Source organism: Panthera leo, chromosome E1 (assembly GCF_018350215.1).
Source record: "Panthera leo isolate Ple1 chromosome E1, P.leo_Ple1_pat1.1, whole genome shotgun sequence".
Classification (NCBI taxonomy): Eukaryota; Metazoa; Chordata; class Mammalia; order Carnivora; family Felidae; genus Panthera; species Panthera leo.
The window spans coordinates 23,562,969-23,587,475 of NC_056692.1; the positions used below are offsets into that span (position 1 = coordinate 23,562,969).

General features: G+C 40.3%; 1 protein-coding gene across 5 annotated transcripts in view; it reads right to left on the minus strand.

Moving 5' to 3' along the window:
• Positions 1–8,768: 8,768 nt before the first annotated feature.
• The window catches only part of TADA2A (transcriptional adaptor 2A), a 52,390-nt gene continuing 36,651 nt past the window's right edge, over positions 8,769–24,507 (minus strand). For 4 of the 5 annotated variants that reach the window (XM_042915764.1, XM_042915766.1, XM_042915763.1 and 1 more), the window contains 7 exons: positions 22,650–22,693; positions 19,265–19,375; positions 17,051–17,122; positions 13,881–14,013; positions 13,261–13,304; positions 11,124–11,197; positions 8,769–9,637 (listed from right to left, as the gene is read on the minus strand). In XM_042915764.1, coding sequence (XP_042771698.1) covers positions 9,452–9,637; positions 11,124–11,197; positions 13,261–13,304; positions 13,881–14,013; positions 17,051–17,122; positions 19,265–19,375; positions 22,650–22,693 — 664 coding nt within the window. In that variant the 3' untranslated portion in view covers positions 8,769–9,451. The remainder of the gene's footprint in view (positions 9,638–11,123; positions 11,198–13,260; positions 13,305–13,880; positions 14,014–17,050; positions 17,123–19,264; positions 19,376–22,649; positions 22,694–24,507) is intronic. The other variant, XM_042915767.1, reaches the window with a different exon arrangement.

Consider the following 24,507-nt stretch of genomic DNA (forward strand, 5'->3'; position numbering starts at 1 on the left):
CTTTTTCATGCTCTTTCTGATCTCTGACTGGATTCAGCGTCATCCCGTGGGTGCAGGAATGTCTAAAAGTTCTGTTTCCCAGACAAAAATACAACACGAAGGCATTTTAGTGATAATCTTAGGGGAGCTAAAAAGGCCTGCAATGGAGAGGTTTTGTTTATTTTTGCCTTCATAAAAAAGAATTAAAACTTTAAAGTTAGGCAAAATTAATCTTTCTGCAAGAGAACAAACCAGAATCTGATTCAGGATGAAAACACTAGGAGTTCAAATCTTGCCTGGGAAAGGCATCTTCCGAGCACTAAACTTCTCCAACATCAATTCATCTAGTGACTTATTTTGACATGCGAACACCAAAATAGCAAAATCTCTAATAGAAACGATTGTATGCCGCTTCACTGGTGTCTCCACCCCCCCCCCCTTCCTTCAGTCAATTCAATGACTCAGCAACACAAATAGATACATCCCTCTTCAGATTCAAGCTTGTTTGTTACACAGAAGGCAGGTTTCCAGTACAGCTCTAGTTAGCGACAAGGAGCTGGGCATTTTCATGGATTACAGGAACTAAGTCTACCTTAAAGAATCATATCCTCATCAGTAAAAAGGAAGGAGGAGGGCTAAAATAGTGTTCAATGTGATGTATGTGTAAAGATCTAGAGATTAAGGAAAAAGTAGGAAGAAGTGCTAAAGTCAGTAAAACCATTTAGTGACTGTATATGCCTGTGGGCAGGGAGGTGCTTTATGTTTTTTTTTACAGAATGTGTGAGCATGCCTCTACAAAAGCGCAATTTGAGGGGCGCCTGGGTGGTTTAGTTGGTTGAGCATCCAACTTTTCATTTCAGCTCAAATCATGATGCCAGGATTGTGGGATCAACCCCACACTGAGAGTGGAGCCTGCTTAAGCTTCTCTCGCTCTGGGGTGCCTGGGTGGCTCAGGTGGTTAAGCATCTGACTTTGGGTTCAGGTCATGATCTCATGGTACCTGGGTTCGAGCCCGTGTTGGACTCTCTGGTGTCAGCACAGAGGCACTTCACATCCTCTGCCCCCTCTCTCTGCCCCTCCCCTGCTCGTTCTTTCTCTCTAAATAAGTTAAAAAAAAATAAAGACTCTCTCTCCACCGTCTCCCCCAACTTGCATTCTCTCTTAAAAACACACATACAGGGGCGCCTGGGTGGCTCAGTCGGTTGGGCATCCGACTTCAGCTCAGGTCACGATCTCACGGTCTGTGAGTTCGAGCCCCGCGTCGGGCTCTGGGCTGATGGCTCGGAGCCTGGAGCCTGCTTCGGATTCTGTGTCTCCCTCTCTCTCTGCCCCTCCCCCGTTCATGCTCTGTCTCTCTCTGTCTCAAAAATAAATAAACGTTAAAAAATTAAAAAAAAAAAAAAACACATACACACAAAACAAAAATGCAATTTGAAGGTATTCTCTTCTAGATCAGCACTGTCTAATACAACCTGGTATGATAGAAATATCCTGTATCTGCACTGTCCAGTAAGTAGCCACTAGCCTCATGTGGCATTTGGGCTCTTGAAATGTGGCTCTAGTGTGCCTGAGACACTGAATTTTTGGTTTTAATTAATTTTAATAAATTTAAATAGCCACATGAGCCTGGTGACACATGAGGCTATCTTATTGGACAGCACATTACTAGACTGTAGGTAGGTATTTTTAGAAGTATCAATTATCTTAGATGTAAATACATCTTAGAAGCCATCTGCTACAAAAGTAAGACTTGTCTATGCCCAGGGAAGGGGTGGGTGCTCCCAACTACATCTAAATAAGCAGTGCTTTAGGGCAGTGCAGCTTTGGTGCAGAATGAGAGCTAATCTGATTAGATGCAGTAAGTTGAGGGTGGAAACTTCTACTCTGTTTGGCTACTGAAGTCTGCCTTTCCAAAAATATTCTCCTTAATTGCTTGGGCAATGACTTAAATTAGATTAATCAGATCTTTATGAGTCCCTTAGAAAGAATGGTTGCATCTTCCATTCGTATCATTGCTTCTGGTTAACAAACCGGCAGCAGCTTCGCTATATCTGTCAGCATTGGGGAATAGCTGTGATCAGGGGTCCCCTGTCTACAGAAGTCTGATTTCAGGGTGCCATCAGGGCTCATGGCTCACAGATGTTTTGAACACCTGCTTGCTAATGTTCATAATTCCAGAGTATATGCTATCGATAGCTACAAAGATGCAAATCCCCTAAAGAAGTAAATCTTTGTCTTTTGAACAGTGGATTCCAGACATATGGGAGGACACTCTATAAATATGGAAAAGATAAAAGAACTAGGAGGATAGAAGTCCCCAAACACATTTTATCTACTACAGAAATTTGCCTAAGGCTTGTGCTATTTTGTAAGTTGAAAGATAGCACCTTATATGTAAAATATCCTAAACTGCTACTTTGAGAGTTTTCATAATTCTCATAAAATTTATTTTCCCATTAACAAAGAAATGTCACATTACTGAAAAAGAGAGAAAGAGAAAGCATCACCCATAAATTTACCAGAACAACAAATAGCAACTCTTCTTTCTGGTCTTTTTTCTATGCATGATTTTTTAGTTTTATTTATACAGTTACAATCATAGTGTATATACAGTTTTCTACCCTGACTTCAAGCTCCTTGAGCTAGGTATTATATAAGGGAATATTACAACATGCCTGTGATAACTAGGTCATTTAATATCTGTCTCTGAAGTTTTCTGCCCTTAATTCAACCCTGGGGCTGTAGCAATGATGCACAGTGCTGAGAATCCCAATATAAACATTCTTGGAAAACACACATCTGCCTGTTTTAGGATTTGCTCTGTGTCTTTCAGATCTTAGTGTCCGTCTGTGAGACTTTAGCATGGTTATGAATTGTATGGTACAGGAAAATCAAGTGCTTGTTCATACCTGGCTGGAGTTAAATGAAAATATCAAAATCTTGATGGGAAGGAAAAAGAAAGGTGCCAGATGTGTGATCCCATTTCATTTTTATCACACCAGTCAAGTAGATATTATCAACCACACTTTAGACATGAGGGGTTGAGAAACTTGCCCAAGGTTGCATTATTATTAAGTAGCAGAACAAAGATTAGCCAGCCCTCAGGTCTTTCGAATACATTGGGGCAGTAAGCAAGAAAGTATATAAACGTCATTAAAAAAGGAGAAAAGACGGGTTAATTTTTTTTACAACCAGAATATTATATTCATGTATTTCTTGAAAAACATGTTTTTGAAGAAACCTTTAAGAAAGAGTAAATGAAAAAATAAAATTAATTCCCCCCAAGAGACAGTTAATCATCTCTGGTAGTAACAATACCAGAATTGGTAAGAGATACACTTTTAAAGACATCCTAGGTAATTAATGCCATTTTGCATAATCTGACATCAAAGAGAAAAAACCTGGTCCTATTCAAGGGGAGTAAAAGTCCATGTTAACTCAAGAACCTGAAGACTTCTCCTATAGTTACAATTGCTACTTGAGGTCAAGTCTGACTTTGTAAATGAGAGTGGAATGTGTATGGGGGAGGGTATAGCAGAAGTTCTTACATTGGTTAAAAGGCAGAATCTAACCTATGTTGTTCATCTGCTCTCTGCTTTGCCAAATAGTAGCAAATCTACATTACAGGAAGTTGGCTGCCTCAAATAATTCTTCACCAGACCTAGGATGTATACATTGTTGTTGCAAACATATCTTGGCTGCAAAGTGTATCCCCACTGCCCTGGAGTAACGGCTGATTATATTCTGGATGCTAATCAGGGGTATCCTGTTTCACCAAGAGGGCCTCTAAGCTCCAGCCCCCGATATCTTCCCCATCTTGCCACATCTGCTGGAAATCCATGGCTTGCTTTTATCCCTCTCCTAGTTTCCATGGAGACCCAACAGTTTACTTTTTTCCCCCAACTCTAAGCCACGGTTATTTTTAACTGTAAAACTCTGAGCCAGGTCACAGCTGGGATCTGGAAGATGCAATGACGTCTATAGCCACCCTTCTCTCCCACAGACGCCTTCTTTTCTGCAGTTGCTGGGGGCGGAGGCACTCCTGGGAGATTTTGCTCTCAAAAGCATTTTGCTTTGCATCATGAAGTTAAACCTATGCTGACTTGGATCTGACAGGTGTCCTGAATCTGAAACCATGCACGCCCTGAACAAGGCAAAGATTTTCTTTGGGTGGGAGAGGAGGGCTGCCAGGTGAGCTTGCCGTTGTTGTCACAGTTATCTGTGGCTAGCGATTAGGTAAATGCCCTTTGGTAAAAATAAATCAAAGTGCTATCTATCCTCTAGGCAAAAAAAGAAGGGCTCTGGCTCCTGCCCCCAGGAGAGTGACTTTTCCTGCAGCCCGCCCTTGGTTAGAAAGAGGCTCCTAAGCAGGATACTGTGTGAAGCTGTTCTACCTTCTCCAAAGCAGACAGCAAATTCCCAGGGGGTCAGGGCTGGCACATTGCTGCCCCTTCTCCTCTACGGAGAGTTCAAATCAGTCCACCCATCTCTAAGGCCGCTGGTACTTGGGAGCTAGTGTCTTCACGGCATTTCTAAACTTTTCACTCCTTTTCAGTATTTTGTCGGGGGGAAGGCTATTAAATTACCGTTGAAAACTGCCCTTTTCATCTTAGACAACCTCCTAAGATCGGAAAGGGCAATAAAACATAAAACAGCCCCAATTCAATACCAGTTTTCTCACAGGAGACATTGATTGGGAATATTAAAATTAAGCTCCACAGTGCAGGTTCCATTAATGTTTTATTTCTTAAAATATTAAATGTTGGGTTTTTAAGGAATTCTCTAAATGAAGGGTGCTAAATAGGAGGGGGAAATCCAAATCAGGAGTTATCCATTGTTAAATGGGAGAAAACAGGTTAGGTCATTGCAAACAATTTCAGAAACAGAGAATACACTTGGCAGACAGCTCTCCAAGAAGAGAGATGCATTAGAAGTGTCACGAGTTGGCACTTGGCTGTCAGTTCACCGAAGAAGGTGATAAGATGACAGCATTTCAGCATTTTTACTTTGATTAATAAAATGTTGGTTTCTTAAAACAACTATGAGGTCTTCTCCTTTCCACACTTCCTAAAATGCTACTTCTGTTCAACATAACCTGCACCAAGGCAGGATTGTCAGCAAGGTACCTGGAAGCTTTCTGTCACATTGAGACCTCAGGGGAAACCAGAGCAAGCTGAAAAAGTGTTGCTTGGTTAAGAATGAGATTGATTCCACCAAATAATTAGTGTGGTGCCACAGAAGTCTGCCTCCTGTGCTCCAAAGTAGAAAATGAGCACACCAGACTTAATTATCCAGTCCTGAAAGACAGGAAACAAGCCTGGGCCGGCAAAGGGTAACTACAGGGCTTGCAAAGACAAAGGGAGGTACATCTATTAAATCAAAAATTTTTGTAGCTCTCAGTTTGGGGTTTTAAACCTTCTAATGGTCACTTTCTGGATTCTTACCTTCCTTATTATTCTTACTCCTAACAGGGAAGAGGGCCCAGCATACAATACATAACATGCAAGTAACTCATAGTGACAAAGGAATTTTAATGCCAGATGTTAAAACATTCACCATTCCCTTAAATACCTGTCTCTTGACTTGTAAGCCTGGTCAGTCAAATCAAAGAGCATTTGATATTCTTATCAAGGCAGTTGCTGGGGGCGGAGGTACTCCTGACAGAAGCCAAGGCAGTAGGCAAAACTGAACAGGAAAAGAACTCCCTCCCATTAGATTTAGAAACTGGCCTTCCAGACTACTCAGGAATGATTCCCCTGTGTCCCCACCCCCTAGCCCCCAACCACTCAAAAGCAGCAAACTAAGTTCTGATGCATACTTCACGGATAGGCTTCTTTCCAAAACACTCACTAAATGCTCCCTACTGTTCTCCCAAATTAAGTGCCAATATCAGCACGCCCATTACTCCCTAACCAGGCTGCTCTGACTCTGCTTGCACATGGAGATCCTGCTCAATCTCCCTTACTATGTTGTGCTCACAAGAGCTGGTTATTGTGTCTGCTTGAAGAGAAATTCTTTGTCTTAGCTTCTACACAAGGCCACACAGTGCCCCACTGTACCAGACATGATCCTTTCCAGCAGATCAGGGAGAGGTTAACCACATCTGGCTAGATATATTGGAAAGGAAAGCAAAACTTCTACATCAGTACCTCCTGAATCAAACTTCAAACGAAACATAGAAGTTGTGGGAAAGCCTTTTGTGTTAACAATAATATAGGGGCGCCCGGGTGGCTCAGTCATTTGAGCATCTGACTCTTGATTTTGGCTGAGGTCGCGATCCCAGGGTCATGGGATTGAGCCCCGCATTGGGCTCCACGCTGAGTGTGGAGTATGATTCTCTCTCTCTCTCTCCCCCTCCTGCCCTTCGCCCCTACTCATGCTCTGTCTCTAAAAAAAAAAAAAAAACCCAAAAGACCACAACAAAACAAAAATACAGTGTATATCTAGAAGGTACTCACAAAGATATCCTGAAAGATGGACAGTATTCCAGAATGCTGTTTAGAACACAGTACCACTCTCTTGCCCAGAGACAAGTGGAAGAGTATTATGAATGAGTTTTTCCAAGCTTTTCTTTACAGTTTGGGCCTCTGATTCTTTACACTGGAAAGTTTAGTTCTCTTATTACATATCTACAGATTTCCTTAAGCTAGAGTGATTTACCACCTGGAATTCTGTTGTTCTTGATGAATGTCATTGGTTTGCTCCCCTTTCCAGCTAACCACAGGCTGGTTTCATTACTGAAAACTGGAAGCTTGTTTTTACCTCTCAACAAGGATTGGTTAACTGACTTCAGATTTAAATGGGGAGTTGGGGAGCAGGGAGAGACTAAAAAGAATAAAAACTGGAACCCAAAAAGAGATAAACCATTGAGTTAGTTGGTCTCAAGAGAGACAGTCTAGATCTTTGAGCATGGGAAGGGTCTTGACATAGGAAGAAATTCTCTATTTCTCACCACTGGCAAAGAAGGATATGCACAGAATTCCAGCAGAAACCTTTAAATTGCAATAAAAATTCTTAACAGTAAAAGGTCTTTACTGATGTCATTGAATTTCAGGGTAAACGTTCCCTCTTTGTAATGATACGGCCTAAGAGAGACCTGGATTAGTGTAGCTGGTTTAAGGCCAACTCCATCTAGCAGCAAAGGGGAAGGATGGAATATACTTTGAAGGCCCTTGCTAGCTCTGAATTTTTAAGAACAAGAAAGGCCTTCCTTTGGTGATACGAACATGGAAGAAAATAATGTACTTAAGCCAGCCACATCAAATATCAGCAAGTGCTTTTCTGTTATAAATGCACAAAGATGGTGATGCAGTGACTGAAGAGTACCCTTTACCCCAAATATGGCTTGATCCTTGAGAAACCTTAACCACAGTAATAATCCTACTTTCTAAAATCCAGTCATTTGAAATCACAGCCTTATTTTACTATCACTATTTTCAACTCTGCCATTTTCCTCATCAAATCAACTGATTCCCCAGTTTTTTCAGAGTTGACTGGTCCCAAGGTTTCTACGAGACTGTCCTCCCATCTCCCACTCCTAACTACTACAGCTGCCCCCATGTCCTAGCCAACTACACCTCTTGGTACTATCTCCCTCACTCCTACTGCTGCCTCCACATCGTCCTCCACCCACCATGTCTGGAACAGTCTCCCACTTCCATCTGCCGTTTTCTCTCTCTTCTCGATTGTTTCATTGCTTCAAGAGCTCACCTCTCTCAGGAAGCCTTCCTTAATCAAGACTAAGGACTCTTGGGACTACAACAGACATCACTTGACATCCATGTCTAATGCACCCCCCCACTTTAGAAGAGGAATTAGTTTTCAGGAACAAGAGGCAATCCCTTTATAACCAAGTAGGGGTGATGGTGGTAGAAGCGTACATTTTCTAAGAGATATGACAATGCAAAAAAAAGGGAGCATTTCCACAAGCCACCCTTTTTCAGATTGAAGTCTTTTATTCCAATTTCCTCTGATCCTAAGAGTTTCCTTTTTTTTTTTTTTTTTTAACGTTTATTTATTTTTGAGACAGAGCATGAACGGGGGAGGGTCAGAGAGAGGGAGACACAGAATCTGAAACAGGCTGCAGGCTCTGAGCTGTCAGCACAGAGCCCGATACGGGGCTCGAACCCATGGACCGCGAGACCATGACCCGAGCCGAAGTCGGCCGCCTAACCGACTGAGCCACCCAGGTGCCCCAAGAGTTTCCTTTTCATTTATAACCCCCTAGATAAGTCTATCAGCAAGCTGCATGCATATTTGTATCAGTCAAAAAGTTTGAGCAAATACTTCCACCAAAGTATATATTTTAATTAGACATGTTGAACGCTGAAAGAACTAAGGAATCAGTGAGCTACTGAAGGCTATTTGTGCAGATTCTGAAATTCTTTCTATATACAGCTTTGCTTCTAGCAGAAATGGAATAACCATGACTCTGCGTTTGGCTTATTTTGTAGGAAGGTTTGAGGATCGTTTCACATATGGTGGGGCTACTCACCCTCATATCTAGTGAGTCTCATATATGAAACTGCTTTACTTTTGTTTTAAAAGTAGCTTTTATTGCAGGCTAGCCTGTCACCATTGAGAAATCAGGGCTCAGGTCTCAATCCAAGCAAATGCTGAGGTTAGTTGTGTCATCTCCATCCTCAAGGGCTTGGTATCCTGGGAAACCCACAGTAAGACCAGGGTGACTCCGGGACACACATGTTAGCAGAGACAGTGCAGCGTGATGAGGCAGGCATTCAACACCCTAAGTGTGCTTTAGTTACCAGAATATTTGACACACCCACAAATTAAGTAGCAAAACATTTTAATCCATTAATTCTAAAAATAACAGAGACATTTTAACATCCGGTGCCACCTCCTCAAAAGTCTACTGCAGATTAGACAGTCAGACAGCAATGTACAAAGCCAGACATTAAAGGGAAAGATGTAGTTTGGGACAAGACCATCACGGGGAAATTTTCCTTCCCTTTGCTCATAAACAGAAGATGTCAGCTTAAGAAATCTTCAGAAGAGAAAGCTTTCTCATGCTCCATAACCTTTCTCTTTATTTTAAATCTTTCTGTAATGTTTGAAGGTGAAACAGATAATCAGAAAACCAACCTCCCAAGTACAAAGATCTGAGCTGGACTCCTGGGACTAAAGACTGGTTCATTTCTATTTCTACCAACACTCTGATGTGAGGTACTATGGTTCTTGTTTTAGCTACAAGAGGTGTTAGGAATAAATGCCCACTCACATTTAATAATAGCTTATCTAGCACATAACTCTGCAGCACAATACCAACAACAGGAGTGTTTTAAAGCAGGGCAGAGAAAAAAGTAGGTATTAATACAACTTAAGGTTTCCTTTGTCCTTCCCCTCTTTTTACAATGAGAATTCAGCTCAGAAATGAAACTCTCCAGAATGCCCGTACTGTCCTTTGGCCCACACATTCCAAACTTGTGATTTCTGATTGCAAGCCCTCAGAGCCTCAGGCTTTAGTGATGTATCCTTCTCGGATGAGGAAATCATAGATTTTCCGCGTTTTGTTCACATCTATCTTGATGAGTGCTCTTGCCTGTGCCAGTCTCAAGCCTCCTTGCTTGTTACATTCGTTCAATAGAGCAGATTTGTATTCTAAATAGGCTCCTGGGACCAACCTCACCATCTGACAGAGCTGCAAGACACGGCAAATTTAATAAACATTAACATCTGTCATTCTCGTAATTTAATCCAGTAGGTATAGCCAAAATAAAATTTAAAAAGTGACATCAACCTCCAACTATTTATAGGAGCTGCTGGGTGGCCGGACCACATTCCATTTAGTCTCTTCCTTGGAGAGAATACTCCCTAACGACAGACACTCAGGAAGAGAAAACCAGAGTATGATGCTGGGAGAGCCTTTAGTACCTGTCAGCTGGCTCACCTGGGTTTGTCAAGGAGTTCCAAGTTTGTGTCGAGAGGAGCAGCCTGGGTCCACACAACTCTTGGCCCAGCACATTCCAACACAGCCAGTCAAGGAAGAGCCACAAGGCACAGTAGGGGCGGGGGTGCAGATACTTGGATTCCCAAGTGTGAATCACATTATTTTTAGTATCAGCATAAAGTAGTTGTCCCTGCTTTTGTGATTATATTTCCTACTTTGGAGGAGGAGGAAATATAGAGACCTTGCGAAGAGGCTATTTCAGCTGCTGAAAATCTAGAAAGCTGGCTCCATTCCAGTTCACCTGCCACAGCATCTCATGACAATGAGCAGTGTGAGGTCACCGTTTGTGGGTAAGGATAAAAACTGCTTGAAACCCCAGGCCATTCAATACTTGACTCAGAATGGCCTGTGACCTTCTTCAGCAATACTTAAATATAACAAACACTTCTGTCTACTCCCAAACTAATCTTTACTGTTCCTGGGGGATAAATTAAAAGACTAACAGCCCCTACCTACTCCATGACTCTTCCTCACTTGTCTGGAGTGGCAGATGGGGAGACTGATCTTGGGAACTGGAAGAGGAGCACATGAGGAGCAAAAGAGGAACTCCTCTTTTGGAATGGACTTCAGCACTGTGCACATTTTTTTTGAAAATACTAGAGGAGGACTCTTTTGAGGCTGGATTTAAATTTTTAAGACAACCAAAAGTAATATGAAGACGAGTCTGATGATTATAGTGGAAAACAAAAGTAGGACATGGCATTTTTAATCAAAATTTGTATGTGATTATATATGATGATGCAGCCCTTTCTTTACGGCTTATATACATGCTATGGAGACAATTATTTGAATAAGTGTAGGACTTATCTAAGTGACCATTCTAATAGGAAATAAACATTTTCATATAGGAGTTATTTTAGATTTATAAAAAATTAATTTCATTCACATGAAGCACTTAGTAAAGTATCTGGTACATGGTAATCCTCAATAAATGATGGCTGCATTGATTAGATTTATATATCATATGGTCTTCGAATGGTAGGGTGCTAAGGAAAGGAATTCTCTGAAACTTGCTGAGATTAGCTCTTCAGCTCTTTAAATTGTAGGACAGACTACAGCTATACATGTATGTCACATGAGCAGAGCCAAACGGGTTGGATCCTATAATGTGTTTTAATGACAATTCAATGAATAATCAACTCTACTCTCTTTCCTTTAGCTCCCTTCTTTTTGTTACCTCCTTTTCTTTTTCATTCAGCTTCTCTGTGCCAGGGAGGCCAGTGAGGTTCAAGGGTGGTGCACTTCGTCTACCTACAGACACAGAAAAAAGGTATATATTTTATAGGAGTGCCAATTCCTCAAGTGTAAAGTAGCAAAGTCCACTACAGCCAGGCCACTTAGGTACAAGATCACTATGTCCAGCTGTAAGAAATCTCTCCCCAATACCTCCAGCCTCAGTCTGGTGTGCAACACAGGCACCCCAACGTTCACCTGAAAATAATTGGTAATTCACATGCCCTTTGCTCTGCTAAAATACACAATTACATATACCTAAACATCAAATATGACTATTCTTCCTAACCCAGTAGGAGATTCTAAAATCTAAAGCCCAGATGTTATCCAGTTAAAAAAGGTCATATGCTGCCTCACTTGACAGCTGATGAATGGAAATAACAACTCTGCAGGAGAGACATTTCCTAATCCTCACTACTCTGCCAGGAGTACAAGGCAAACATGGTAATTAACCAAGTACCATTTGCCTTCAGATCAAAGGCAGACTGTTAGGCCAGCAAAAGGCCCTTCTTATTTATTATGTGAGGGAATATCTGTTCCTTCCAAAGTAGTCCTGTTTACCTGAAAGATACACACAGAGGAACAATGAGCCATTATATGGCAAACTAGAAGCTGAGGTGAACTCACACATGGGGAAAGAAACCCAAGTATGAGGTCACTGCTCAGGATGGGAAGTTTGATGGACAAAAGTTTTTGGTTTTGTTTTGAATGTATATTTGGGATTAGTGGGGAGATAGATGGGCTGGGTTAGGCAAAAGAAAAGTTTTATTGGTGTTGACTTTTAAGAGGTGGGGAGAGAGAGGAGGGACTGTTATAGGCTGCTCTGCTAGAAAACAGGCTTCTCTATAGGATCAACAATGGGATAAGGGGTTCTCCATAACCAACAGGTCTAGACTTACCCTAAACACTAAAAAAGGGAGACTAAAATCATTTAGTACCTCAACAAAGTTACCAGAGGCTAGGTTGTAATTAATGATCCAGACTTTCTACTTTGCACTGCCTTAGGACCAACTGAGAACATGAAGAGGAGCAAGGAGTCTCCTCAACCTAAAATAGGGGGTGAGAAAGGCTAACACCAGCCTTGGAAGCAACAAAGAATAAATCAGTACAGAATAAATGCTTCAGAAAACACAAATGCCAAATTATTAGTTATTATCGTGTCACATTATTGCTGTTTGTATTTCTGTATGTAGATTCAGGGGACAGGATTAGAAGTATGAAATTTGTAAAATAAAAGTTGGATTCAGCTGTCCTGACTACTCTCTAAAAGGCTCTCTTTTCTAAGTATTAAGAAATAATCACCTGAAACAAAGGAATAAATTTTTTAAAAAGTATTCCTAAAGTAGCCTTCTCTGAGCCTGGTCTAGACCCTGAACCTGAGAGACTTTAAATGGGATCAAAGGTCTACTGTTTCAAGCGTGGTAAAAGTGCAGGTGCATCATCTTTCTGACCAGCTCAGGCTCCACAGTAGCATGGTCTGTGTGCTCTAATAAGGGAAAGTGGCAAATATAGCATATGGAGCATGGGTGAGAATAACCACCAAGAGAACTGGCAAACAAACACCACAATTTTGGATCAGAAGTCTAGAACTTATTCCACTCCAAATTACCATTCACTGATTACCAAGAACAAAGGATTACCAGATTATCATATGGTTTAATCTTGCTCTGTCAACTAACCCCAAAATAGAGGACACACCCAAAGAGGTAAAGATAACAAACAAATACCTCAAGTCTCCAAATTATTAAGAAATCCTTGAATTTCTGCTCAGGATACAAAGCCTTTAATTTACCCACTGTGGGACAAATCTCAAAAGCTGTGGTAGGTACAACTGCAGCAAATGAACTGCTCATGAGCATTGGTAAAATAAAGAAAACACCTCTCTGGAGCTCTTTCTTCCCTTGTCTCTGTACTCAAACCCTTAAAAGACTGAAACTTGCTAATGTTTACAAACTGCGATAACACTTACCATTCCTCTGCCTAAGCACACTGCTCACAGAAAGGGGGAAGGGACTACTGGGTGAATCCCTAGAATGAAAACTTCACAATCAAGTCTTGCTCCAGCCTGGAAAAATAATTACCTGAATTCGAAGCCATCGGAATAGAAGGGCTCAGGCCAGAATCACTAGAACAAAGAAGAGGAATTTAACTAATGTCACACCAAAGACGGCAATTTCCAAAAGCCCATGTGGGCTGGGTGCCATTTATTAGGTTGATTACTTTAAAGGGATGTAATGAGACAGACTTCACTGTTTTACAGGATATCCTACTATACTAAACAGGGAAAATACTGTACTAAGGGAAATCTGTTCCGTGGGGTGTAAGAAATTACTTGGATTTGTTAAGAAGACCTCTTAGTCTGGAACATAATGGAGACCAATCACAGGGAAAGGACAAGGACATGATTCACCAATGGAAATCATTCCAGTAGATATGGGGGAGAGAGGAGGCATGGATGGAGTAATTTTCTAATTTTTAAAAATAAGATCAAAGTAGCAAAGTAGGGGGGGGGCAGCTATGTTCCTCAAAACAGTCAGTACCACAGTTCTGAGATAGACTGCTAAAATTTTCTGAGTTTTTCTAGCTACCCAATTATTACTCTTCTGCCATGTGGGTGGGGTACCCACGGAAATGTCTGAAACTACAAGTAAAAGCCAAAGCATCCAAGAAGATGCTCCTTCTTCCTGGACTAATTACTCACATGTCAGCTTGCCGGCGGAGCCACTGCTGGCAAGCACTACTGTCCTGGATGTACTGGAGAACTTCGGAGAGCATGGTGCGTTTAAGGCGCTCCTCCTCTCGTGTCTTCTTGAGGTGATCATAGGTTCTGGCACCTGAAGGTGTAGATGACACATAATTGCAATGACAATGCAGAACTAACTGAAGGGCTTCCAAACTGACCAGCAAGCAGTTTGCCTTTATTTGGTTTCCTTTGCAAAACTGCTTCCACAATTATTGTTCTAAGGGCAACGTGAGTTCCCTCAGTTTGAAATCCCTTTTTTGACAAGAAATGATTAATATTTTTATTCTTTTTCTAGCTTTAAGAAATCTGTGGACAGGGGGGTGCCTGGGTGGCTCAACTGGTTAAGTGTCTGACTTTAGCTCAGGTCATGATCTTTTGGTTTATAGGTTTGAGTCCCACACTGGGCTCTGTGCTGACAGCTCAGAGTCTTGAGCCTGCTTTGGATTCTGCGTCTCTCTCTATGTCCCTTCTCCACTCACACTCTGTCTCTCTCAAAATCAATAAATAAACATTAAAAAAAGGAAAAGAAAATAAAAGGAAAGGAAAGAAAAAAGCGAAGAAAAGAAAAAAAGAAAAGAGAAGAAAAAGAAAAGAAAAGGAAAGGAAAGAAATGGAAAGAAGTTTGGGGGCAGGGGCACCTGGCTGGCTCACTCGGTGGAACACGCAACTCTTGACCTTGGGGCTGTAAGTTCCAGCCCCATGTCAGGTGTAGAGATTACTTAAAAATAAAATCTTAAAGAAAAAAAGAAAGAGAAATATGGGGGCAAAAACCTGCAAAACAGAGAAGTACAAAGAAAGAAAGAGTCACTCATATATCCCACTTCCAAAGAGTAACTTAAAATACTATCATATTTGCATCCTGTTGTATTTTTTCTATCTATATGTTTTCCGAAGTTACACAAGGGCTATAAGCATACTGCTTTAAAAACCAATTAAAATTACAAATAAAAATAAGTCCTCATTGATTAGCACTATTTCTTTCCCTTCTTTCCCAGAGGCAATCAATATTGGGTAATCAAAACTTGGTATCAGTGTCTCTTATGTACATCTTGTCAAACAAAAGCTGTGTGGTGTTTTCTACACGTTAAAAAAGCTGTACAGATTCCAAAGTTCCAAACCATATTCCATAAAGCCCAGGATATCATGAAAATATTCCAGGGGTTACTGTAAAGAGCAAAGACACCACCACATACTGGTGGTCCTGGGTTCCATACATGACCTGTACCACCGGAATTCAAAGTAGTTTCACTTTCATCTTATTTATAGACTAGGCTCTACATAAAATTCCATTTTGAAATGGTTTCTGTTGTTAAAAATAAAGAACCATTACACGAGGCTGAATTTACACCCAATAAGGCTACTTCTTATGGGAAGTGGGCAGTAGCTTTCAACCAACAGGAAGGAGGGAATGTTAAAGATCTTTCCAATAAAACAACAGAAACTGCCATTTATTGAGCATTTGAGCCAGGTACTGTGCTATGTGTTTATGCATTATTTTAATTTAACCTTATTAGCTCTAAGAGACTTGGAAAACTGAAATCTAAACAGAGTTACAAATCTGGTAAACAAGAGAGCCAGAATCCAAACCCAACTGGCCCAAGTCTAGACCTTAAGCTTTTAACTACTGTAATCCACTGCCTTCTCTTATGACCTGGGTCTACTACAACTACCTCTTTAACCACTTTATTATTTTATTATTTTTTATTTTTTAAAATTTACATTCAAATTAGTTAGCATATAGTGCAACAATGATTTCAGGAGTAGATTCCTTTGTGCCCCTTACCCATTTAGACCATCCCCCCTCCCACAACCCCTCCAGTAACCCCGTTTGTTCTCCATATTTATGAGTCTCTTCTGTTTTGTCCCCCTCCCGTTTTCATATTATTTTCTTCCCTCCCCTTATGTTCATCTGTTTTGTTTCTTAAAGTCCTCATATGAGTGAAGTCATATGATTTGTCTTTCTCTAATTTCACTTAGCATAATACCCTCCAGTTCCATCCACGTAGTTGCAAATGGCAAGATTTCATTCTTTTTGATTGCCAAGTAATACTCCATTGTATGTATGTGTATATACATACATATATATATATATATACACACACACCACATCTTCTTTATCCATTCATCCATCGATGGACATTTGGGCTCTTTCCATACTTTGGCTGTTGTTGATAGTGCTGCTATAAACATGGGGGTGCATGTGTCCCTTCAAAACAGTACACCTGTATCCCGTGGATAAATGCCTAGTAGTGCAAATTGCTGGGTTGTAGGGTAGTTCTATTTTTAGTTTTTTGAGGAACTTCCATACTGTTTTCCAGAGTGGCTGCACCAGCTTGCATTCCCATCTTTAACCACTTTAAATCTGTTTCTTCATTACATGGAAATAACAGTGCCGATCTCATAAGTCTGTTATAAGAATCATAGTGTAGGGCCTGGTGCATGGTGAAAGATGTTGGCTGCTATTAATATAAGTATTATTACCACCTCAAAGAACTGGGATGCAAGCATGTAGAACCATTTGAAGCTTGGTTAATACAAATGATCAGACCATGCATTCACAAAATTTTAAAAGGTTGAGGCTAAAATTCAGAATATAAAATCCTTTTCTTAGAGGCCATAGCAGAATCCCACATCTAAAACAGCACCTCTCTTTTGTGTTGTCACTTTTATTTTACCTGAGATAACCATATAAGGGTATTTATAAGGATTATACACATGAAACTTTACTGGAAAGATCAAAAACTCATTTCAAAAAAGGAAAACTTGTTTTAAAAAAATTCACAAAGCCAAAAAAAAAAAAAAAAATCCACAAAGCCTCAGAGACTTCCTTTATGTGTTTAGAAGACACTTGCAGGGAAACCTGGGTGGGTTAGCTGGCTGAGCATCTGACTCTTGACTTCAGCTCAGGTCATGATCTCATGGTTGTAAGATAGAGCCCTGCATTGGGCTCTGCAGTGGACATGGAGCCTGCTTGGCATTCTCTCTTACTCTCCCTCTCTCTCTCTGCCCCTCCCCCACTCACATTCTTTCTTTCCCTCTCTTTTTCTCAAAAAAAAAAAAAAAAAAAAAAAAAAAATTCTAAGAAGACACTTGCCCACTGATATAATGTGTAACTTAAGCATACTTACTACAAAAATTGGTAATGCCTGCTGTTCTGTATTCCTGGAGCCTCTTGATCTCCCTTCGGAGTTCAAATTCCACTGTTTATCCCAAAAAGAATGAAGGAGAAAAATTGGAAAGCCAAAATCAACATTAAGAGGAATACTTCTGCTTTTGAGTATTTTCAGTAATTCTGTCTTATATAAAAGACTGGGCAATTACATTTGGGAAATCCTATATAATGATGACATTTCATTAGAAATTTTACCCAAGAGGGGTGCCTGGGTGGCTCAGTTGGTTAAGCATCCAACTCTTGATTTCAGCTCAGGTCGTGATCTCATGGTTCATGAGTTTGAGCTCCATATCAGGCTCTGTGCTGACAGTGTGGAGCCTGCTTGGGATTCCCTCTCCCTCTCTCTCTCCCCTCCCCTACTCACACTCTCTCTCCCTCAAAATAAATAAATAAACTTAAAAAAAAAAAAAAGAAATGTTACCCAAGAGCTCAGAAAAACCTACTCTAGCTATCTTTTGGCTACCATTTCCAGCTGGAGAAAGCAGCTGGAAACGTCTCCCAGAAGGTGGTACAATGAACTGGCTGAATTCATTAGCTACAGAAGTAACGAATTAATTTTTTTAAACAACTAAGTTTCCTTGCTCTGTTTATCCTCTATTTATCTATCCAAATTTATAAAAGCTATCTCTGCTATTACTTGATGTGGCCCTTTTATAAGCAAAGGACAAAAGCTCTGTGCTCAAGTCCCAGATAGCTTCTTTACAGCTTTTCTCCTATAGGAACAAAAGAGCATTGTTTTCCATAAACCAAAGATTTCTGCTTCCTCTGAGTGGACAGATCAGGTTGTATTGCTTGCGTTATTATGTGATAGAACATTCAAATTTGGGTGCTTTGAAACAGAGGATGAAGGAAGAGCCCAGACAATTCATGGGGTGTAGTTCTTTGGAGTGACACATGAACCAGGGATGGCACAAACTGGGACAGGAAGTAAAGGATCAGTCACCTAGTGCAAACCACACAAAGAATGCCAACCAAACAGGGTGTTTGATGAGGACAACCACCCAGGCTCAGATAAATGCCTATAATGCCATGCAACAAATAATTGCATGATGAGAACAGGATAAGAGTCTTGGTAAAGCATTTTCCCTAAATTTGAGGGTCAAATACATAAATCTCACAATGAAACATACAGACTAAGCTGCCCAGTCCAGATTATTTTAAAGTGTAGGCCTTACTGCCTTAACAACTTCAATTTTTTTATAGTGAAAAATCAAATAGTAACTGGGCAAAGGTCTCTCAGAAAGATAGGCAAGAGAATGATGGAAGTACTGGGTTGGCTCGGTCGGTAGAGCATGACACTCTTGAGCTCAGGGTTGTGAGTTCGAGCCCCATGTTGGGCACAGAGATTACTTAAGGAAATAAAAAAAAATATTGTTTTTAATTAAAAAAGGGAAAGAGAGGGGGAGGGGAGGGGTACCTGGGTGGTTCAGTCGGTTAAGCATCAGACTTCAGCTCAGGTCATGATCTTATAGCTTACGGGTTCGAGCCCCGCACTGGGCTCTGTGCTGACAGCTCAGAGCCTGGAGCCTACTTCGGGTTGTGTGTCTCCCTCTCTCTCTGACCCTCCCCTGCTCATGCTCTGTGTCTCTCTCTCTCTCTCTCTCTCTCTCTCTCTCTCAAGACCAAATAAACATTAAAAATAAATACATTAAAAAAGAGAGAGAGAATGATGGAAGTACTACCTCCATGAGTCATCCAAATCTTGTCCCCATTTTAAAAACTACTCTTAATGCTAACGTATTTATGAATAAAATGATATGATGTCTTGGATTTGCTTCAAAATAATCCAGTTGAGCACGGGAGAAGAGGGGGTAATAGAAATGAAACTGGATGTGTTAATTGCTGAAGCTGAGTGATGGATACATGGGGGTTCATTACACTGTCAGACCTACTTTTATATATATTTGAAAACTCCCATAATAAAAAGTCAGGGGAGAGACTATAAAACTACTGTTTATCTGGGGAAAAAAGAAAGCTTCCAGGCTTTTAACCTCTTTTGTCCCACCCCCAAGTCATTTCAAGGTAATAAAGGGGAAGAAAAGATAAAAATATTCATTTATTTATTATTTATTCATAGAACTTCACCTAAAACATACCATTATCTCTATTTATATAAACACACACATACACAAACACACAAATACTTGCACAAAGTTCAAAAAGCACCTACATGCATGGCTTTCAATGAACTTGTCATGTTCCACTGGCCCCACTATCCTTGCAAATCGCCTCATTGTTTCATAAAGGTCTTGGACTTCCTTGGGATACCGCCGTTCCATTACTACAGAGAAAATAAAACACAACCATGCCATAGAGAATATAAAAATCTCTAAGTTAGAGTCTGTGTTTCTTTTACTAGAAGTCAAATGGAAGGATACTATGCCTAACCTCACATGACTAATTTACCCATGACAGGAAGCAAACAGGAAAGCCAAGAATGCAAAACATTAATCATAATGATAACAGCATCACAGTGACTATCACACAGGGATGCGGTTATCACTGGAGAATTGAAGGTCATCTGCATTACTGAGCACCCAGGTGACCTCCGCACCTCAGTCTGTTAATCTGTACAGGGGCAGGGACTGCTGGCAGTAATGGGAAAGACAATTAAAGGCAGATCATGCATTCTTAGGAACAATGTTGGGCAGAATTTTGGTATGAACTACCACAGGAAAACAAGGGAAGTGCATGTAGAAGAGGTAGGTTAGCCTAGAAAAAATGTGTGCTCTCTTTCTAATGAAGTTATATTTTGAGAATTATCATCCAAGTAAATGGTCATAGCATCCTGTGTATACAGGTTCCTGATCCTCAGGTAGTTAACTCTGAGGATCACTAATGACCAAATTTCTAATAAAAAGAAGTATCAGTGAAGAGGATGGGGAGTAAAACCTACGAACAATTAAGTGGTAGGTTGGAAGTGCCAGGAACTGCTACTTGGTCATTTCCATCAGAAGAACTACACCAAAACCAGGTGATTAGATGAATTAGTAACTACTGATTAGATGAGCTGATCAGTAACTAAACTAATTCTGCGTACTTTTCCACTATAGATACAGGCTTTCAGTTAAGATCGTTATTGAAATTGAGTCTCTTTTCAGCTCCATCTCTTCCCTTATAGGAGACACTCTTATCCACAAATTCCAGGTGCTGATTTGATGGGCAGCCACAGATTATTTTCACTACCAAAAAACTCCCAAAACCAAAAGCAAAAAAAAAACCCTGCAGGGATAGTACAGAAAAATTTGGAGTAAAAATTTTAAATTTGATGGAAAAACCCTCTGCCTACGATATGAAGGTCACATACACTCACTATAATGGTAGTTGAAAACTCTGAAATCACATTGCACATGCTGCTTTTTTCTCAGAAGCAACAGAGCCTCCTCTCAGCTCTACACGTACAGTTAAAAGAATAATCAAGCTAAACTGACCTGTGTTTACCAGCTGAGAACAGAATTTACATGAGTCAAGTTCTACTATGAGTAAAGGTCAAAATCCTATTGACCTGCTATTGAAAACCCAGGCATTCAGACACAGGAACCCACTACTGTAGCTACAAGAATATGACCAATTATTGTCTATAAAAAGGGCAATGGAAATCTGATTGTGAGTTATTTTTGCAAACCCACAGTTCTCAATGAGGTTAAACAGGCAAGGAATATAAATTGATACAACCATTTTTTGGAAAGCAATCTGGCAGCACATGTCAAGCATTTTTAATGATCATATTCTTTGACCTACTAACTCCACTTCTGGGAATCCACCTTAAAAAAATTCTATGGGACACGTGAGTGGCTCTGTCGATTAAACTTCCGACTCTTAAAAAAAATTTTTTTTTTAATGTTTATTTATTTTTGACAGAGAGAGAGACAGAGCATGAGCGGGGGAGGGGCAGAGAGAGAGGGAGACACAGAATCCGAAGCACGCTCCGGGCTCCGAGCTGTCAGCACAGAGCCTGACATGGGGCTCGAACTCATGGACAGTGAGATCATGACCTGGGACGAAGTCAGACACCCAACCGACGGAGCCACCCAGGCACCCCTAAACTTCCGACTCTTGATTTTGGCTCAGATCATGATCTCACGGTTTGTGAGCTCGAGCCCTGCACTGGGCTCCGCGCTGACAGCAGGGAGCCTGTTTGGGATTCTCTCTCTGTCTCTCTCTCTCTCTCTCCCTGACCCTCCCTCGCTCACTCTCTCTCTCAAAATAAATAAACATTAAAAAATTCTAAATATATATAAAGCTTTATTCACAAATGCACCAGAGAATTATGTATGATGATTTAAAAAACTAAATATCTAATAATAAAAGATAAGCCTATTACTTAACTATTAAGAGTGACATCCTCAAAACACCACAATCACTTGAAAAAGTGTAACAGAAAGTGAAAAAAAATGTCACATTATGATCACAAAAACATTTAACCCATGACTGGCTGACCTGCACCCTATAATGGCACAGAGTGTCAAGCCCTATAAAATTCTATCAACTAGGATACAAAGCACAATAATCATCAGGTACTTTTACAAAAAAGAATACATATGAGTATTATAAACATTTCTATAAAAATGTTGTAATTATCAGATCATAATTCTTATTTGCTGAACAAACTGCAGTGTAGAAGAAAAAGTACAGGGACTCTTTCTGCTCAGCCTAGGTAACTTCAATATTTAAAACAGTAACATCAAAGTGAACATTCACTTAAAAATCATTATAGTTTCATTCTCACCATCATACAGAGCTAAATGTCTTCTGTGTCCACTACCATGCACAATACGGGTTGACTTTTTCCATAAAAATGTTTAACAACCTTATGATCACGGTTGTGTTTAACATATAGTTCCTATCCAGTTCCAGAAAATGACCCATTAATATTCATGCTGTAATTACTATACTACTTAAAAAAAAGGAATTATCATATAAATGTTGATCAGATATTAATGATTCTTAACTCTCACTATGTAACAGAACTGCCTTAAAGATATTTAAAAAAAAAAAATGTTCTAGCACTAATCCTCAGAGATTCTGAATTAATAGTCTGAGTTGAGGGGCGCCTGGGTGGCGCAGTCGGTTAAGCTTCCGACTTCAGCCAGGTCACGATCTCGCGGTCCGTGAGTTCGAGCCCCGCGTCAGGCTCTGGGCTGATGGCTCGGAGCCTGGAGCCTGTTTCCGATTCTGTGTCTCCCTCTCTCTCTGCCCCTCCCCCGTTCATGCTCTGTCTCTCTGTCCCAAAAATAAATAAAAAACGTTGAAAAAAAAAAAAATTTAAAAAATAGTCTGAGTTGATACCCAGGCATGAGAATTTTTTAAAGCTTCCTACATGATATGCTGGGGCGCCTGGCTGGCTCAGTCAGTAGGTCATGTGACTCTTGATCTTGGGGTCACATATTAAGCCCCATGCTAAGTGTGAAGATTGCTTAAAAAAAAAAAAAAAAGGCTCCGGATTGATGCTAATATGCAAGTTGAATTAAGAACTACTGCCATAAATGATTTGTTCAAAACTGTTCAATAATGTTGGAAGAAATTTTAAAATAAAGAAAGCAGCTAATACTTACACTGAAACTTTCTAAGGTTGATTAATCCATGGTCTCTTATAATTCTAGGATGAAAACCACAATAATGTTTATTATAATTAGTTTCACATTTAATACTTCTTCCACATGCAGCTTTTACTAGGCATTTGAAACACTATGGGGTGGAATATTGAGGTTCAAAGACGTCACTCCTCACAAGTTTCTGAAGGGCAGTGAGTCTGCTAACACAATTTTAGGCTTTCAACCATCATATATTTTTCCTTTCCTTGGACATGGTAGACTCTCAATAACTATATGCTGGATGAATGAATGAACACTCAAAAATACTGAAAAACACATCTGTAACTTGGCATGAAACAGAAGGGAATCTGTGTCCATGTGATAAGAATTAAACTATTCAATTTAGGGAATTGATAATTGAGAATAGCCATTTAAGGGAAATAGCTAAACCATAAAATGGCACCATGATCATACATTCAACATTTATAACCGTACATGTGTACATTCACATAATGCTTTAAACCTATTTGAAATAAGTATCATGCATGTTTAATGGAAGTGTCTCCATAAAACATAAGATCAAACAGCAACCTCAACCACTGAGTTCTACAGTACTGTTGAGCTTGAATTATGTGTTTTAAGCAAAACAGAATTTAAGTAAACCATGTGTCTGGAACCTTTCATTTTATATCACATGTATTTATTTATTTTTTTAATGTTTACTATTTTTGAGAGAGAGAGACAGAGAGCAAGCAGGGAAGGGCCAGAGAGAGAGGGAGACACAGAATAGGAAGCAGGCTCCAGGCTCTAAGCTGTCAGCAGAGGCCGATGCGGGGCTCAAACTCACAGACCGCGAGATCATGACCTGAGCTGTAGTCGGCCGCCCAACCGACTGAGCCACCAGGCGCCCTATCACACGTATTTATAACTAGTAATGAAGCTTCTCACAACAATTGGATAATTTTCTTCAGCACTTCTCAGAACACACAGAGAATAAGCTTTACTTTAGGTCACATCTTGGTCCCTCAAGAGTGCCTCCCAAGTCCTATTCCTGTTTTTGTTGTTGTGATGTCACTGTGTTTCTACTCTGTAACATCATGACAACACGCATTCACACTCATACCCTCTGCATACCCTTCTCTGAATTGTTAAAAGTCTCTGTAATCTAACTGCTAAAATTGTCTGGGATCTATTAATTTCTCAATCTGAATGTATGCTTTTTGTTCTGCTGCAAAGAGAAGGAAGAACTTGAGAGTGTCTGAAAATTGTTCAGAATTGTTTTGAAATCCTCCTGAGTAAGACTTCTCAAAAAAATGAGCCATTAGAATGGAGCATTAAAGGAGCACTTGGGTGGCTCTGTTGGGTAAGTGTCTGACTCTTCATTTCAGCTCAGGCCATGATCTCATGGTTTGTGATATCAAGCCCCGTACTGGGCTCTGCATTAACAGCATGGAACCTGCTTAGGATTCATATTCTCTCTCTCTCTCTCTCTCTCTCTCTCTCTCTCTCTCTCTCTCTTTCTGCCCCAATACCCTGTTTGCACTCTCTCTCAAAATAAATAAATAAACATTAAAAAAAATGAGAGCATTAAAAGAAGCATAACAATTTGATAACAACTTTAATTTAACTGTTCCTGTTTTCTTTAAAATAGTGTACCCATATTAGGGGTGCCTGGGTGGCTCAGACAGTTAAGTGTCTGACTCTTGGTTTCGGCTCAGGTCATGATCTCACGGTTCATGGGTTTGAGCCCCACATCAGGCTTCATGCTGACAGTGTGGATCCTGCTTGGGATTCTCTCCCTTTCCTTCTTTCTGCCCCTCCCCTACTTGCTCTGTCTCTCAAAAAAAACAAAAAAAAAACAAAAAAAAAAAAAACACAA